Source organism: Oncorhynchus gorbuscha, linkage group LG13 (assembly GCF_021184085.1).
Source record: "Oncorhynchus gorbuscha isolate QuinsamMale2020 ecotype Even-year linkage group LG13, OgorEven_v1.0, whole genome shotgun sequence".
Taxonomy (NCBI): domain Eukaryota; kingdom Metazoa; phylum Chordata; class Actinopteri; order Salmoniformes; family Salmonidae; genus Oncorhynchus; species Oncorhynchus gorbuscha.
The window spans coordinates 67049680-67068585 of NC_060185.1; the positions used below are offsets into that span (position 1 = coordinate 67049680).

General features: G+C 42.7%; 1 protein-coding gene across 1 annotated transcript; it reads right to left on the minus strand.

Annotated features, from left to right (window-relative positions):
* Positions 1–1814: 1814 nt before the first annotated feature.
* Positions 1815–18047, minus strand: LOC123993379 (sestrin-3-like). Its single transcript, XM_046295476.1, has 9 exons — positions 17840–18047; positions 6841–7041; positions 6434–6616; positions 5789–6034; positions 5567–5678; positions 5114–5238; positions 4741–4907; positions 4353–4497; positions 1815–4137 (listed from the first exon to the last, which is right to left on the minus strand). The coding sequence occupies exons 1-9, from the start codon at positions 17903–17905 to the stop codon at positions 4048–4050; spliced, it is 1335 nt and encodes a 444-aa protein (XP_046151432.1). The 5' UTR covers positions 17906–18047; the 3' UTR covers positions 1815–4047.
* Between the last annotated feature and the right edge of the window lie 859 nt (positions 18048–18906).

The window sequence follows — 18906 nt, forward strand, 5'->3', positions numbered from 1 at the left end:
TGCGCTGATCCACCGTGGGCTCTGCCGCTTCAACCATACTGTCAATCATTAATAGGTCCACTCCTATTTATAGAGTTTCTCGTGATCTCGACAAAACAACCTTTGTTATGTCATGATCATGAGATAAATATGTTGTGATCTCAACATAACGAGGGGGAAAAAAATAATGATTGATATGTTTGCTCTCTGGACATCCATATATTTCTCTCCCAATCGTACTTTACATGTTGTAAAGTCAGCCAGAGATAACGTTGAATACGGTTCTGGAAAGTGGAAATAAACTTTAAACTCTGTTTAACTCATTTCGCCAAGTAATTATTTTATTTCAACATGTCATTGGTTCACTAATATTCACATGTATATTGTTCATGAACTTAATGGTATCAAAGAATATAACACTGGGACGTAATTTTTAAAACGTTTTAACATTGATTCACAATGCTTAATATATGCCACTAGAGGGAGTACGTATATAGAAAAAGGATTCTCAGACGCAAGTCCAATAATGGATTAACATATGTTATCCAATAGCAGCTACCATGTTTTAATCATGTCACGAGGGAGGGAGGCCTTTCAAAGTAATTACAGATGTATGTAGGACATTACCTTATGAATTAATTCAGGCCTCTGTTGCAACCTGTTGGCCTATGTTCCTAAGAATCAGAGAATGGGAGCAAGCGAGGACTGGTGGGACTGGAATGGAGAATCAGAAAAAAGCTGAACCCAATTCCTTTATCTTTCATGCTGTCATTTATCATAGCTGGAATCAGTTAGCCCCTTAAAATAAATCATACTGACTGCTCTATTTTAGTGACAATTTAAATGAAATCAAAGTATTTTTGCCAACTATTAGCAATATGCATGAGCACAACTGCTTGTTTGTTTCATATTACACAACAACATGATAGGTTAAATGTGGATTTCTCAGTAAAGTGATCACAGGGGTGAGGGATAAGAAGGGAACTTGGCCTACGGTCAGGGATCCGCGATGAGTTGATTGCAGACATGCTCAAATCACCCTACCATCTGTCTTCGGTCTCAGATGCTGTTATGGATCCAGGCTAGCCTCACCCTTACTCTGCCTCAATGACATAAGACAACCATCTTTTTAACTTTTAACTGCAAGGACCTTCACCCCCATTTATTTCAGATTTTTGTAAATATGCTTCAATGATATACAGTGAGTATACAAAACATTAAGAACATCTGCTATTTCCATGACATAGACTGACCAGGTTAAAGCTATGAACCCTTATTGACATCACTTGTTAAATCCACTTCAAATCAGTGTAGATGAATGGGAGGAGAAAGGTCCAAGGATTTTTAAGCCTTGAGACATGGACGGTGTATGTGTGCCATTCAGAGGGTGAATGAGCAAAACAAAATATTTAAGTTCCTTTGAACAGGATCGCCGGTTTGTGTCAAGAACTGTAGCACCGTTGGATTTTTCACAGTCAACAGTTTCCTGTGTATCAAGAATGGTCCACCATCCAAAACAACATCTTGGGCCAGAATTGCTGTGGGACACTTGACACCACGTAGAGTCCATGCCCTGACGAATTGAGGCTGTTTTGTAGGCCGGGGGGGGGGGGGGGGTGCAACTCAATATTAGAAAGGTGTATACTCAGTGTATAATATGTTTCTGAATTGCACTTATTCCAATAGTACTGTGAAAGATTCAACTAAACTGGTTTGCTTGTTGTCGAGTCCCTCAGTTGTACACACTGACAAGTTGATTTGGAATTGACTACAGCATATGGCGAATGTGAAAGCACTATATTAGGCAACCACAGTAAATAAAACAGTGGAAACACTCACTTGATAGAACATCTTTATAGAAAAAAATAACTTCACATTTCCCCAAAACATTTTTTTTTGCTTTTTTTCCCCCACTTACGTTTGACATTTTTATTTATTGTCCATTCATTTACGTGGTAAATATTGAACAACTGTAACATCCAACTTTGTGTCAGTGGCTCTATCGTTTAGTTCCTTGGCCAGGTGGTCAGAAGCTTCAGACAGACAGGAACACAAAACTCTTTCGCTCCTGCATTTGGAGCCATAACGATGTCATAGAGGTGTTGACAAGGAGCCAATGAGGACTGTAGTACTTCCAAGTAGAGTAACCGTCCATGTGTCCAGCGGCGATGGCACAGGGAGTTATATGGGCCACAGAACACTGTTCCAGAGGAGTCAGAGTGGCAGTCTGCTCGAATGAGGCCCACACTCAACAGAGTAGACTAGCCTGTCCACTCAAGCACCAGTCCAGTTTGGCCTAAAAGGCACCTGCACTAGAAAGCACTTCTTTTGCATCTATTGATATGCACTTCCTTCTTTCTTTATTTCCCTCTGTCAATTAAAAACGGTCGAGCCCATTAAGAGTCGTCAACCTCACTGCCTCTGAAATATTCAGGGTGCAGCACAACAGGCAGGATATAGCAGCGAACCCAGCAACTGAACAAAGGGCTCAACAATCATAGTACTGTGATGCAAAGTTTACAAAAAGTGTTTAAAAAAAAATCAATAAAGGTGAAAATCTAGTTTAATACCCATATTGTTCTGCTCTGCAAATTGTACCATGCATCAGCATCTTTATTTTAGGTCATAAAGCTCACCAAATAAATAATTGAAAGACAAACCTACTTTTCACATGCACAAGATCATACACAGACCACTGATGACATTTGATCTGTAGTCTACATCTTCTGTAGCTTATTAGAGTATGTTTAACAGCAATTCAAAACCCAGTGCAGGTCACTTTTGGGGACTTTTTTTGTTGCAATATTCCAGTTTAGAGTGCTGCTGACCAATGCCGTTTTAGGGATGGTTGAGGTTTCCTTGAAATGGAGATTCCTTAATTTGCTCTATGCCAGAGCACATCAATATAACAACTGATAGTCATACGGCTGAGCGTCACTCTACAAAACATTACTTTGGCCACCCCTGTGTATATTAAAGTTAAAATCTGATTTTAAATAGTTGTAGCAATTTCAGATTTATCTAAGATACTGAAGTGAATTGTGATCTCCTTCAGGTCTGGGGCCATGGCCTCTGTTAGGACCCTGTGTAGCCCTGCACTACTCCACCTACACAAGAATGCTCTGGGACTATGTAGTGACTGTAGGAAAGGAGATCAGCTGATCTAACTACAGAGGGACCCAAGAAGGATCCTTTCTATCAGACGCCATACAGCGGAAAGGAAAGACTCGGACCAACTTTGGCCTCCATCTCTGCCACTGAGCTACCTTGTTTTATTTCATATTTTATATATAAATAAAGTGCTTTTTAAAATAAACTATAGTTGTGTGATATCATCTTGCAGTGTCTTGGTTTTGTTCTTGACCTTACAGTACTAACGCAAAATGTTAAGAGAGCTACAATGAACAACTGTCCATCACCCTCACCAACTACCTACACCAACACTGGCAGGGACTAACAAGACAAATTATGGCAATATCTCCAAAACATCCACTCAATCCAAAAAGGATAAACAATTTGTTTAGAACAAATGTAAAGTTCTAAAGACTAATCACAAACCAAGAAATGGGTTTTAGTGTGACGGCCATGGGTACGTATCTCGTTGCTACAATGCAGAACCAACCGTCTGCTTTCATCCCAGAATTGAGACAAACATTGATAAAAATGAAAATAATTCATATCTATTGTAATAATAGTAATATAATTGCACGTTAACCATCAAGAGCAGATAAATTTTGTAAGAGGAAAACACATTAAATGAGAAGTGGACAGACCACCCTTACACAGTGGAAAATGAGCAGGCAGAGTGAAGGGAAGAGAGGAATTGCGTTGTGTGTTTTGACTTTGGAAAATAGCTTTCCACTAGATGTTAAATGATTGCATTATATTTTTTGTCCCATTTTTAACTGAGAAATAGGACAGATAGTTGCACAACGCTTCCTCCTCAGAATTGCCAGTCTCTTCCCCATATCCCTGCCTGCTGTAAGGGGGTTCCCACCCTGCAGCCTTCTAGCTTGGTCTTTCTGTACCGTTGGTGATTAACTTTGTGCCTCCCTCCCTCCAACCGACCTAAGCTATCATGTACTGGGTGATGGCTCTCAGAGCATACAGAAGCTCAGCCTGTAACCGAGCCTCCATTATAAGCAAGTTCACATGGATCTAAGAGAAGAGAGAGAAAAAAAGAAGAGGATGATATCATAAGAGAGCAAGAGATGGAATGGGGTTGAGGGGGAAACAGAACACAAATGACCACTTTGCATCCCATTTGACCACATTAATTGGACAAAACTATCATTCTCCAGTAGATTTAGTTCCAGTATATAGTTCAGCTTTATGTGGATGCAGTATGTATTGGTATGCGGTGGGGTGCGTACCCTCTCGGAAGGTTTGAGTGGTGCGCAGGGCAGGGGACACAGCGGGGTCTTGGTGGCGTCAGGGTAGCAGGCCACAGACTTGATATAAAGCTTCATCTCCCTCTCCAGCAACTGGTTTACCTCCCCGTAGTCATAATCGTCATACCTGGAGACCCACACCAAGTGTCACATGTCATGCAAACATGAACGCTATCCAAGCGGGGCCTTTGCAGCGAATCCCAAGCGTTGAATTATATGACTAACCTGGCTGCAATGCATGTGATCACGATAGCATCTCACTTTACAAGAACTCAAACTATGTACCCAGTGTTCATACAATTTGTGCTGGTTCCTATGTATGTATACGTGTGTGTGTGTGTTTGTGTGCAGACCAATAGAATGACCTCACCTAATTCCCAACATACAGTGGATATAGTTCCAGATGGCTCTCTTCAGGTCAGGCCCGTGGGACGAGGGGAGCGCCGTGACGCTGCGGAAACGGTCATCCAGCAGGTGCCCGATGTCCGAGTACAGCCGGTTGACCAGGGAGAAGCCGTGGTCCTCCCAGGAGTAGTCCTGCCCAGACAGACCACACAAACAAACCTGAAATACTCGCATGGTTCCTGTAACACCTCAGCTAACTATATGCCCACAGACATACGATGCAGCATATGCTACTCACATTCTACAAAAGCTGATTTATTACTTTACTGACATGGACTCCGGTCATCTCCTAGGGAGGGCATAACGTATTCCAACATGAACGTAAACCATGTTCTTACCTGCACCCGGAATACTTGGAAGTGGTCTTCCTCCCTGCGGGCAAACTCCTGGTAGCCGAACTCAGGGTCTGTTATGAAACGAGAGGGGTCTGCTGAGTAGATCATCTCCTCCTCATCTTCCCCATCTGAGAGGAAACAGTGAGAGGATAAATAAATATAGTCGATCAGTCACTCAACGTTCACACCAGTGGAGGCTGGTGGGAGGAGCTATAGGAGGACGGGCTCATTGTAAAGGCTGGAATAGAATCAATGGAGCAGAGTCAAACATGTGGTTTACATATTTTTGTTATACCGTTCCATTGATTCCATTCCAGCAATTACAAAGGGCCCGTCCTCCTATAGCTCCTCCCACCAGCCTCCACTGGTTCACACATGAGGATAAGTTTAGCCCTCGCAGCTTCACAATGTCAGGTGTGAATGTGAGCGGGGACAGCTGTGTGTGTGTGTGTGTACCTGTGTGCTGGAGTGTCTGGGTGTGTAGGACGCACTCCCCCCTCTCTTTCTCCTCCTGGGATTTCTGTATCCTCTCTTTCAGACACACCATCTCACAACTGGAGTCCAGAGACTGCCAAGACAGATGAAATGATAAAAGACATGAAGTTGAACAACATGATATAATCTGTTGTGGAATAGCGCCGATGTCATATTCAGTCTGATACAGCACACAACCCTTACCCGTCGTCGTGTGGTGTGCTCTGAGGGTGTGGTGAGAGGCGGAGGCGCGCTGACATTGCCGTTGGCAGCGTCACAGAGGCAGTAGCCCGGGGGGGTGCCGTTGGGGGCTATGTGGAGGGGGACGGGGTCGGCGTCGGTGCCAGAGCCAAACACAAAGCTAGAAAGAGAGTGGCAGTGGGCCAGCAGCACCACAGCCTGAACAAGCTCAGCCAGAGACCAGCACTGCTCCCCCGTCTTCAGCAACGCCTGGTGGGGGAAGGACACAGCAGAGAGTGATCCTCATGGTGGAGATTAGACAGGGGTGGAGAACTCTACTGATCAGGGATATGACCCTCTAAACCAGCGGTTCCCAAACTTTTTTCACTCAGGTCCCCCTTCCAACATTGGGAACGTCCCGCTGTTCACACCCCCTCTTGTGGGTGGAGGGAACATTTTGCAGGTTTAAAGTACATTTCCTGCAATTATACACATTTTGTCATGGGGTGCAGAGAAAATGTTGCTGTTTTAAAGCTAATTTTCTTGCAATAAGAATAAGATAAGAATCAATCTAAATCCAAATTTAGGCATCAAAACATTATTTTTTGGCACATTAGATATTTTTTATAAGAGCCCGTAACTTTTTCAAGGAGCTGGTTTTTGTGGTACCTGTATGTGTGAGCGGGCGGTGAGCCAGGGTTGGTGGGCCAGAACCTTGTTGAGTTGGTCAAGGTGTTGCAGGCGAGGGGGGACGGCCTCCAGCCCCTGTAGCCACAGCGGGTCGCCCCCCACCCTGAGGAACTGGGCCGAGTGCAGAGACACCAGGTAGCCACAGTGATGCTGCGCTGCAGCCTGGGAGAGATGGGAGGGACAGAGACGCACACTTCAATACAAGTAGGCTTGACTCCAGGATGTTGACCACGTTTGTGTCAATGTGCGTGGGTGGGATGTGGCGAGTTTGTGTCGGTGTAAATGTTTATGTACATGAAAGTGGGGTCAGTGCAAGTGTACGCAACTGTGAGTGGGTGATTGGCGCAAATACAATACGCATTTCTGTGCGTGTCCAGTAGCCTCACCATAATGGCGATGTAGTGGCGGTACTGCAGGGGCAGGGGGCCGTCCATGTGGAGGATGTAGTGCTGGGTGCGGAGGAAGCTCTCCAGGTACTGGGGGTGAGAGGCCATCTGCTGGGACACGGCGTCCACACCCCACCTGCTGGCCAGAGACTTCATGCACCGCAGCGACACCCGCTCCTTCTCAGCGTTCACCTTCGTCACCTGGACAGGACCAGAGGAAGAGGATGGTGAGACAGGTGGCAGAGACAATATGTCACTGACAATGCACACAGCAACTAGGTATATGCAATGATTCATCCCAGGTGAAAATCAATGTTTTATAACAAAATGGGGAATAGATTAAATGCCAGTTTTTCCACAAGCCTTATTTAGTGCAGATTGCTTATGGTAGCAGATATGCTGACAGATAGCCTCAGTTTTGATGGTCCCTGTGGTGTCAGCCTACAGTGAGATCAGTATGTGAATTGCAGGCAGGTCAGGACTGTGGGTTTTGAACCAACCGTCGACAGGAGACTTCTTATAACCGCAGCAGAGATATTTTACCACTAGACATTCCTCACAATATTCCCCTGCAAAACACAAACAAGGCCGCTCTGCACACTTTTCAGGCAGAGACTTTCTGGTAGGGAAAAGAGCTCAGCATCCAACACATTCACAGTACCAGAGAGGATCAACCAAAAGACAAAACAGATCAATAGTCATAGGAGGATGCAATGAGACTACCCTGAATTAACTGCTCAAAGTCCTCCACTTTACTATGATAAAATTAGTAGAGCAGATACATGTAGAGGAACTTGGGTGTATGGGGGATTGTGAGGCTGGACCTGAATGAGGCCTCATTGAGGGAAGAACCACAGTAAAGAAGTAGGAAAGTCCAAACCGACAGGGAGAGGCTGGCTGGGGAGAGTCACAGGCCAAGAGAAACTTGGACTCAGAGAGAAACTGTCTGGGGAGGAGGAGAGCCACAGGCCAAGAGAAACTTGGACTCAGAGAGAGACTGGTCTTCTAAAGGCTAAAGGGATTTATTACCTCACTCTCAACGGCTTCTAGGAAAAGGTGTTGGCACCGGGCTGAAGAGAGCGGGTCTAGACTCAGTTCCCCAGTGTGTGAAATGTGAGAGGCCAGGGCAGCTTACCTAGGATCCAAGTGGCTAAGCAGCCTCTGTTGGCAGAGCCTGGTGTTCTCAGTTAAGGCTAGGGCTGTTGTGGTGAACTTATTACCGCCACACCGGCGGTCACGAGTGATGAAGCCAGTCAAATTCCACATGACCATTTAAGTCGAGGTAATTAGGCTTTTCCAAGCTCTGATGCTGCTGCTGGTCATTAGTAGCCTACTAAACTCGCTAACTGCCTGGTACTCAGCACTCTATTGTCCCTCTAATCACTGATATCAATGCAAATGTTTTCAAAACCCTAAATCAGACCCTTCACGAGAGCCCATGAACTCATGTTGCGCAACATTTCTATAGGCTTTGCAAATGCAGGAGAAAACAGAGTGATGGCCTCTTAAAAATATAAGGATCCCATCAGCTTTCTATAGGCTCGGCCTACAAGATCTATTTCTCAACTTTCCTAATATTAAGCACAGCACTTATATTTCCAACAGGGGTATAGCCTAACTGGCTTGCATGAAAATAAACCACAGGGAAAAACGTCCTCCATTCGCTACTTTAAGTACATAGATGACATGTATTTCTTCCTGCTGCCCCTGTTTTTGATACAGGTGCATGATAATGGTCCATTCTAAATCAAAACAAAATGTCACATTATTTAGTATATGTAAAGACTAGATTAAATCAAGGAAAGTGTGATGGGTGACAATATTAGCTTATCACTTGTGAATTATATATTATCCCTTTGTTTCTTATGCTGGGCATCATTCACAATGTGACTTTTTGGAATCCTAGTCGCACACCTCATGTAGCCTTGCCCATAGGCCTATATATTTTGACGAGGTTTGTTTCACAAGTGGCCAAATAACTTCTTAAAATGAAGTACGTTAATCCGCTTTACAAAGGGTGTAGAGCCTAACTGACAGACATAAGCAGCACGTGACTTTCAAGTTTGGGGAAGATCATTTTCACCATAAAAAAATTCCCTTTATAATAAAAGCATTAAATGCATAATTGCATTTGCGGTCACTTGATAATGGTGTTTTCCACTAATGGAACATTTGCACTTAAACAGTGGGGCAAAAAAGTATTTAGTCAGCCACCAATTGTGCAAGTTCTCCCACTTAAGAGGAGAGAGGCCTGTAATTTTCATCATAGGTACACTTAAACTATGAAAATCACATCGTAGGATTTTTTATGAATTCATTTGCAAATTATGGTGGAAAATAAGTATTTGGTCACCTACAAACAAGCAAGATTTCTGGCTCTCACAGACCTGTAACTTCTTCTTTAAGAGGCTCCTCTGTCCTCCTCTGTCCTCTACTCGTTACCTGTATTAATGCCACCTGTTTGAACTTGTTATCAGTATAAAGGACACCTGTCCACAACCTCAAACAGTCACACTCCAAACTCCACTATGGCCAAGACCAAAGAGCTGTCAAAGGACACCAGAAACAAAATTGTAGACCTGCACCAGGCTGGGAATACTGAATCTGCAATAGGTAAGCAGCTTGGTTTGAAGAAATCAACTGTGGCAGCAATTATTAGGAAATGGAAGACATACAAGACCACTGATAATCTCCCTCAATCTGGGGCTCCATGCAAGATCTCACCCAGTGGGGTCAAAATGATCACAAGAACGGTGAGCAAAAATCCCAGAACCACATGGGGGAACTACCTAGTGAATGACCTGCAGAGAGCCGGGACCAAAGTAACAAAGCCTACCATCAGTAACACACTACGCCGCCAGGGACTCAAATCCTGCAGTGCTAGACGTGTCCCCCTGCTTAAGCCAGTACATGTCCAGGCACGTCTCTAGTTTGCTAGAGAGCATTTGGATGATCCAGAAGAAGATTGGGAGAATGTCATATGGTCAGATGAAACCAAAATATAACTTTTTGGTAAAAACTCATCGTGTTTGGAGGACAAAGAATGCTGAGTTGCATCCAAAGAAAACCATACGTACTGTGAAGCATGGGGGTGGAAAAATCATGCTTTGGGGCTGTTTTTCTGCAAAGGGACCAGGACGACTGATCTGTGTAAAGGAAAGAATGAATGGGGCCATGTATTGTGAGATTTTGAGTGAAAACCTCCTTCCATCAGCAAGGGCATTGAAGATGAAACGTGGCTGGGTCTTTCAGCATGACAATGATCCCAAACACACCGCCCGGGCAACGAAGGATTGGCTTCGTAAGAAGCATTTCAAGGTCCTGGAGTGGCCTAGCCAGTCTCCAGATCTCAACCCCATAGAAAATCTTTGGAAGGAGTTGAAAGTCCATGTTGCCCAGCAACATCCCCAAAACATCACTGCTCTAGAGGAGATCTGCATGGAGGAATGGGCCAAAATACCAGCAAGTGTGTGAAAAGCTCGTGAAGACTTACAGAAAACATTTGACCTCTGTTATATACCCTTTGTTGGCAATGACAAAGTATTGAGCTAAACTTTTGTTGTTATTGACCAAATACTTATTTTCCACCAAAATTTGCAAATAAATTCCTTTTTAAAAAATCCTACAATGTGATTCAGGATTTTTTCCCTCTCATTTGGTCTGTCATAGTTGAAGTGTACCTATGATGAAAATTACAGGCCTCTCATCTTTTTAAGTGGGAGAACTTGCACAACTGGTGGATGACTAAATACTTTTTTTGCCCCACTAGCCTACTACCATTCATGCATTGCTGCGCTTATGGGAAGAAATAACTATTTTAAGCTAAACATTCTGATTTGTTGCATCAGCCACATTGCATAAAACATGTTTTGATGCTAGTGGTTGTATTCATTTGGGATCTATCACATCCCACAACTGTCCTAGACTATGTTTGGAATATTTATTTCTCACACAGAATAGGTCAACTAATGTACTATGGGGGATAGTAGATTGACATAGGCTAGTGCTTTTGCTGTTTGTTAAGCCTACTCCTCTTGTTGGCTGACGGAAAAGTAAACGTGAACAGTTCTTCCAACATGCACCTCTGAATTGGATAAGGACAGAGAGTCATGTGAGTGAGAGGGCACAGCACACTCCGGGAGAAGAGAACAACACAGCACTCCAGGATGCAAAAAGGCATGGATTTTTTAGGGTGCATTACGGCCACAAAGGGGATGCCACCATAAAAATGCAAGGCATTATCAAGTGCTAATCAAATTGTGAATGAGAGACTATTGGAGTGTGTACAAAAGCAGAGCTCATGACTTTAAAGTCTAATCATGCAACCTTACAATGTACAAAAAAAACCCACAAAAAAACACAAAGGCCAACTTTTGTATAACAATTGAAGTTCCATACACTCTTAATTAAGCATACAGAAGTACCCACTTCTTTGTTAACCGCTCAAAACAGAATAGTCGCATGTGGGCACTCCCTCAAATTGCTTGGAGACTATATTTATATTTTATTCAGCCTTGTTCAAATTGTATTCTTCATACTCTAAAATAATGCCACGGAATTATAAGCAAATCTTGTCTGTTAAATGAAATAGTGTAACCCACAGCCATTTGGTATAACCACATCAGGACAACTCAGAGTACACTATTCTTCTCTTCTGAAACAGACTACATTTTCTTCATATCATGCTTCTTTAGACCTGTCTAAAATAAATCATGGATTTATTGTGAAGGTGTAGGCTATATTAAATGTATGCTATATTACATGGACTTTTAAAAAATGGCTTGTTGAAGCCAGGAGATCCTAAATGTGTTTTGGTCAATTACCGTGAGACTGACAGTTATTTGCTTGACAATCCCCCGCTGACAATTTCTTGACTGCCACAGCCACTAGTTATGGCTCCCCTCATACCAAAGGTGTATCTATATCAACGGGTGTGTGGCAGCGATGGTGATTTGCGATGATCGTTATGTAGCTGTAACACCTCACGTAATAGCTCCTTGGCATTTAGCCACGTGTTAGCATATCTCACTGGCTTCTCTGTGGCTCAAAAACGCTTCACTTCACACCTTACCCAGCAGGTGGTGCTGCTCTTCCTCCAACATTAGGTACAAAGACTTTCCAATATTAAAATTAATACACATCTCCAACATTTTGGTGGATGTCAAGAAGGGGAACAGGACAGGCCTAGGGGGTTTAACCACTCAGCTGACAGCCCATGGAATTCATTGTCTAAATGTGACATTTTATTTCTATGGCCTTCCAATACACGAGTCCTCAATCACAATGACTTTAGTCCTTTTTTAAATCACCATGCAACAGATATTGACTGCAATGTGTCATAGTCATGGTAATCCTATATTGAGCATGCATGGTCAAGTGTGGCCTTTGAAGAGAGAAAAACATGTAAGTGGTTCAGTGACAGAGACCGCAGCAAACAGGAGAGAAAGCTCTAGTCATGCAGACTTGGATCCTGACCCACTTGTCTACTTTCAAGGAACACGGGAGCTCAACTCTACGACACGCGCCTCATTGGTCTAGCAAAGGTGTTTGACACTGGCATACGTCACTCACACAACCCTACATGTATGCCCCCACAACTCTGTGCCTGCTGATTTGTGGCCCCACATTTTCCATGTTGGAGAGCAATCAAAGTCCCACTCTCCAGGAACTCGGTCTTTCTGGGAATCAAGTTCCATACAAGCGAAATTAAACAAGAGTTAAAATTTCAGTCAGGGCTCAGTCAGGCTTTAAAGGCTGTATCATAAACATCCTGGCTATTAGTGTGTGTTATTAACGTGTCAGACCGATGCGTTAAAGCTGGAATGCCAATGCTCCAGACCAGTCAGCCAGATGGTACCCTATTCCCAACCAAGATGCTACGAGCCTCAGAGGCCACGTCCCACTCGCCCTGTAAATATATAGTAGTTCATCAGGGCCCGATAGAAAACAGGCTCAGAGTGGCAGTAAAATACAAATGTGTTCAGCACCTCTCAACAGGCTAGTTAACAATGGCTTGCAAAACTACCTTTACTTCCATCATACTAGACAGAAACATGGTATCCACAACTTAATCTGAATCTGGGGAAGATGATAAAGGGCCTCATTGGCAAAATCCATAAGTATCCCTTTAAGTTACAGTATGAGAGAACCTGTATGGAAGGTGTCACTGGCACACGTACAGGTAGGGTGAGTGACCTGCTTAAGAAGACATGGAACTAGTCATTCTGTTCACCGTGGTTGGAATTGTGCAATTGTTCACTAATAATTCAAACCAGACGAGAAAATGTCAGACACTTTAAACTATCACAACAGCATACATTTTCTATACGGTACAATTAGTTTCCCCAGACATCTTGACATGCTCAAATAGGGAAATTAATCTCCAACATGTTCCATTTTAAGAAGTAGCCTAGTCAAACTAAAACAGGAACCAACATCCTTTCATCAGTCCCAAGCAGGAAATGACACAATGAGTCACACATTAAATCTGCTGACTCTTAACACATTTGTATTTGTGTACGTATAGCCCAACTAACAAGTTGGCACGAAATAAAAATACGTAGCTAATGTACAAACTACATTTAAAAAATATGTATATAAATGCAACATGTAAAGTGCTGGTCCCATGTTTCTTGAGTTGAAATAAAAGATCTCAGAAAATCAATAGAAATCAGCCAAGATATCAGAAAAGAAAATTGTACACATCCACAAGTCTGGTTCTTCCTTGGGAGCAATTTCCAAATGCCTAAGGTACCACGTTCATCTGTAAAAACAATAGTACGCAAGTATAAACACCATGGGACCACGCAGCTGTCATACCGCTCAGGAAGTCTCCTAGAGATGAACGTACCTTGGTGCGAAAAGTGCAAATCAATCCCAGAACAACAGCAAAGGACCCTGTGAAGATGCTGGAGGAAACAGGTACAAAAGTATCGATATACACAGTAAAACAAGTCCTATATCGACATAACCTGAAAGGCCGCTCAGCAAGGAAGAGGCCACTGCTCCAAAACTGCCATAATAAAGCCAGACTACGGTTTGCAACTGCACATGGGGACAAAGACAGTACTTTTTGGAGAAATGTCCTCTGGTCTGATGAAACAAAAATAGAACTGTTTGGCCATAATGACCACTTATGTTTTGAGGAAAAAGGGGGAGGCTTGCAAGCCGAAGAACACCATCCCAACCGACTTCAACTGTAGGCCTATATAGAGACATGCCATACTGATTGCAACAGCATATAATATCAAAGTGTAAAGGCTGAGACTAATAACATGCACAGGGATTACTGAGAGTGTTTCCAAGAGCAGACTGCTATATTCTATTAAGTGAGGAAGGTTGAGAGGCTGTAAATCAGCTGAAAGCCTTTCAATAAAGTATTGTCCTGACGAAGGCCTGTAACTCCCTCCCAGAGGTTAACATGATTTGAAATGCAAAAGCACCATTGATTTACCACATCATCCACCCTGACCCTGGTCCCTGCCTCTCTGCTGCACAGGGAAACCAATTTGTTTATTGATCTGAGAACGTCACAAGGTAAAAACGAGATGCAAAAAGCATAGTGGCAGTGGTGAGGGGAGGGAAAGAGGGGTAGAAGAAACAAATCAGCCCTGAATGCTGATTGGCTGACAGCTGTGGTATATCAGACCGTATACCACGGGTATGACATACTAATTTATTTGTACTACAATTACATTGGTAACCAGTTTATGATCGCAATAAGGCACCTCGTGGGTTTGTGGTATATGGCCAATATTCCACTGCTAAGGGCTGTATCCAGGCACACTGTGATGCATCGTGCATAAGAACAGCCCTTAGCCATGGTATTTTGGCAATACACCACAAACCTGAGGTGCCTTATTGCTTAAATAGACAATGGCCGATAAATTGTGGAGTAGAAAATAAGAAATGGGAAGTATGCAGAGATGACCAAGCAAAGGAGAACAAAGACTAGAAAAATGATGCAAGTAGTGGTTCAAAGGGTAAATGTGACAGGGAGGGAGGGAGCGGATAAGGTAGTGCAGGGGGCTGCAAGGGAGCGGGTTAGCTGCAGATGAAGGAGGAGATAAAGGGATATTCTATCTGCATTTCAAGTGAGCCTGAAGGGGTCTGTCCTTGACATTAGCTGCTCTGCTAGTGTCGAGTCCCGGCTGCGTACCATTAACACACTCGTCCCTCATCGGAAACAAACAGCAAGCTTTGTTTTTGGCTCTGCAGGGGGAGGTGTGCTAAACAACCAGCTGCAGCCCACAGGACGGGTAGGGGGTGGGGAGCTGGGCAGGACAGCAGCCATGGACGACCCACACAAACATACCATGCTACATATGGAGACATGCAAGTATAACAAGAAAAAACATGACAGGCAGGTAGAACCAGATTATATGGTGACATGAGACAGACAGCTGAGCATAGACAAGAAACAAGTGCTAATGCACACAAGGTGTTTCAGAATTCAGGTTACATTATTTGCTTGATCTAGTCATCTTTTGTAACCTGGTTAGTTACATTCACAATACCCCCTTTTCAAACTTCTCTCTGACTCTTTTTCAAACTAGAAGCATGCCTAATATGCTGACTACACCAGGCCACAGACACATGCGCCATCGCAGTGATTGCACGCATGTTGATTTTGTCCGCACACACCAGTCCAGAGATCATGACACGCGGGTTAAAATATCAAAACCAACTTTAATAATTTGGGGGCAGGTCGAAACACAAATGAAACATTCATGGACATTCAGAGAGCTCGTTTGTCTTGGGAGATAAACATTGGGTTGTTATTTTACCCATCATGCACACGGTCCTCTTGTTTGTTGGTTCACAGAATTTTGACCCAGTCATACAAAATGTTATGTTTCTACGCTAATTAGATTTTAGCTTTCTTTAATCTCTCCTCCTTTATCTTTCAAGCATCCAGGGTTTGTAGCTTCCTGATATTCAATAATCAAATCAAACTTTATTTTTTTCACATGCGCCGAATACAACAGGAAGGGACTTTCAGTGTGTTGCGTGTATCAAATAGAACCAAGTTCTATTTTAGCGCTGTCCTACGCAGACGTGATCGAGCGGTGCGGGTGAAATGATTGAAACACTTGTGTACATTTATTTTGCAACACTCACACACACAACATGTGTGCATGTAAGAATTGCTAATTAATATCAATGCCAGCAGATAAGACAGTTTTTAAACACCTGACATTTATCTATGGCACTTTTATTGACAGGATATACAGTGGTAAGGGAGCAATAGTCTCGGAGGGGGCCCTACTTTGGGGTCTGCACAAAGAACAAACAAAAAGCATGATGCAACAATATGCCTGTTGTTTTCTAACCAGAGCTGCAACAAATGTCCAAAACTGTAAACCTCAGAAAGGATCTTGTTTATTCAAATTAAAAATATACATCCTATGCTTCTGTCTAGTCAAATCTGCAAACGCCTGGTGCAAATCTCATAAGGATGACTATTCACATTTGTATGTATGACAGGTTTGGTGCAGGCTTTAAATGTGACACATCTGACATGCATTGAAGAAAGCCTAGGTCTAAACCCCTATATGCAAGTACAAGTCAAATATAATTTTACATCAAATATTAAGGAATGCATGTCACTGACCACATTCCGCTATTGTTCTAGCTACTTCTTTCTGAATGTTGAATCGCAGTAAACAAGTTATCCTATCCGCACTGCCCCCTCTCGGCTGTACATGGAAAAACAGCACAGAAATGAGAAAAACAACTTTGATTGGCAGTGCACCCAGCATCACTGCACACAAGGTCTAAATCTTAGTGAAAAAATACACACAAAACAAATATCTTTATCAAACGTTTGACATTATGACAGAGGACAATGCATTAGGCCGATTGAAACAGAACAGGAAAACTGCTCCTTGAACTCTGTCAACGACGGTCTTTGTTTGTTAGCAAGCCAACTAGATTCTTTGCAGCTGGTCAGAACACACTGAGACTGCCAAAATGATGGAATGACATTGCATTAGCAGACACTTTTTCTGTACGTGCAAATCGCTAGAGATTGTCATTATTGCCTTCTCCCACAAAAAGAGAAAAGAGTAGGCGGCTGATGGCCATCAAACCTAGGCTGCAAATATAGCTAAAATCATAATGCAAATACATCACGAAGAAAAGTACAGCCTAGTTTGCAGATTAACATATTCATTTTTACTATCCAGTTAACGTTAGCTAGTTGTCAATCCATTATGGCAACATTCTAGGACTAGGTTACCGTTCAACACCATTAGTTTAGTTGAATAGATGTCTAAACCATTTTTCAACAACAGCAAATGTTCATTCATTGACTGACTGACAGATCAAAATTATTGACAGCTCGTTACCGTCCCTTCAAGAAGCCCCTAGCTATATAAATTAAATGACAATCGATGACCATTGGCATTGCTTTGTTGGTACTTTGGCTAGTTAGTTAACGTGATTTACCTAGCTATTTCAGAGATGACAACCAATAGTTAGGTAACGTTAGTTGGCCATTTATTTGGTCAGTTGGCTCAGAATAACCGGTAGTTATCTAGCTAACGTTACTTGCCTTGGCTAGTAAACAAGCTAGCTTGTTAGCTAACTGAATAGCCACCTGTTAAGGTAGTTAACGTAGCTGCTCACCTGCCCCTTGTCAACTGTCATCTAACGTTAGCTAGCTGGTTATCAAGTCAGTTGTCTGAATGAGTTACCAAGGCAGTTAACGTTAGCTTACCTAGCCATTAGAGGGCGACAAACTAGCTCGGACATTACATTTGTTAGCTAGCTAAAGCAAATCTCGAGACAAAACCCCCCCACCATTATCAAGGGATAGAAGTAGAAGTAGTTAACGTAGTTCTGGAGTTAACAGTTTCGAGAGAGACAAAACCTGCCACAAGTTTTTCAGGACAAAATGAATGAACGACAGTCGATGGAACTTTATTAGTAGCCAGCTAACGTTATTCATAAATTGGAACGCTGACTGGCTTTTTCGTAGTTAAGTCAAGACAAATACCTGGTTCTGGACGCGCTGACATTGGTTTCTGAGAGGGTAGTCCATTTCTTCCATAAAGATGATCATTTTCCAACTAATTAGTGCATGGATACGGCTCTGTCTCTCCTGATGTCCACCTGACAAAGCGGAGCCACTACAAGTCTGGGCATTTGGCTTGAGGTGAAAAAAAAACTCGCAGTGGACTGACAGCTCCAGTAACAGTGTGTCCAATCAAATCATAAAGGGGCGGAGTAGAGAGTAGGGGCCGTGCAAATGCTAAAGACCAATCAACTTACAGAGATGGCATTTAAGGCTTCAACTCTCACTGAAAGCCTGATATGAAATTCAATTACTGCTAGCTATGGTCTGGTGGGGGAAAAAACATTTGATCCATTCAACGTTGAGATCAATTTGCAGTGTTTTTCTTTATTTTTCCACAGTCCACAGAGAGGAAAGCCACACAACAAAATTACCTCTCACAGGACTTACTCCAGTACCTACTGGGTCCAAAATACATTTTTCTCATATAGGGCCCTAAAAAAAAAGAAACGCAAGTGGTGTATGGGTATATGTATGGGTATATCAGCAGGTGTGTTTGTAGGTGAGTGCAGTGGTAAAAAAGTACCCAATGGTCATACTTGAGTAAAAGTAAAGATACCTTAATTGAAAAATGTCCATCCTGATACTTGATTACTAGTAATTCATCAGAAAAAAATAGTGTTTGTAGGAAACAAAATAGAGGAACAGAAGATTGTACTAAAAAGGGAACATGTGCATACATCAGATAACGTCATACGGAACGATTCCCTGACACTTCTGAGGAAAAGGAAAGCAAACAAGTTATAATCACCAAGTTATAAACACAAGCTCTCCGCTGCATCTGTAACATGTTAACTTGCCTAAATCTGGTTTTAATTCCAGTTTTTCTACAAATTAATATGGAACTATTCAATCATAAGATATATGTCCTTCAAATGTGGATATTTGGTTGTGTTGACAATCAAACACAATTCAATATCACTACTTTTGAAATCATCCTGTCACACCCTGATCTGTTTCACCTGTCTTTGTGCTTGTATCCACCCCCC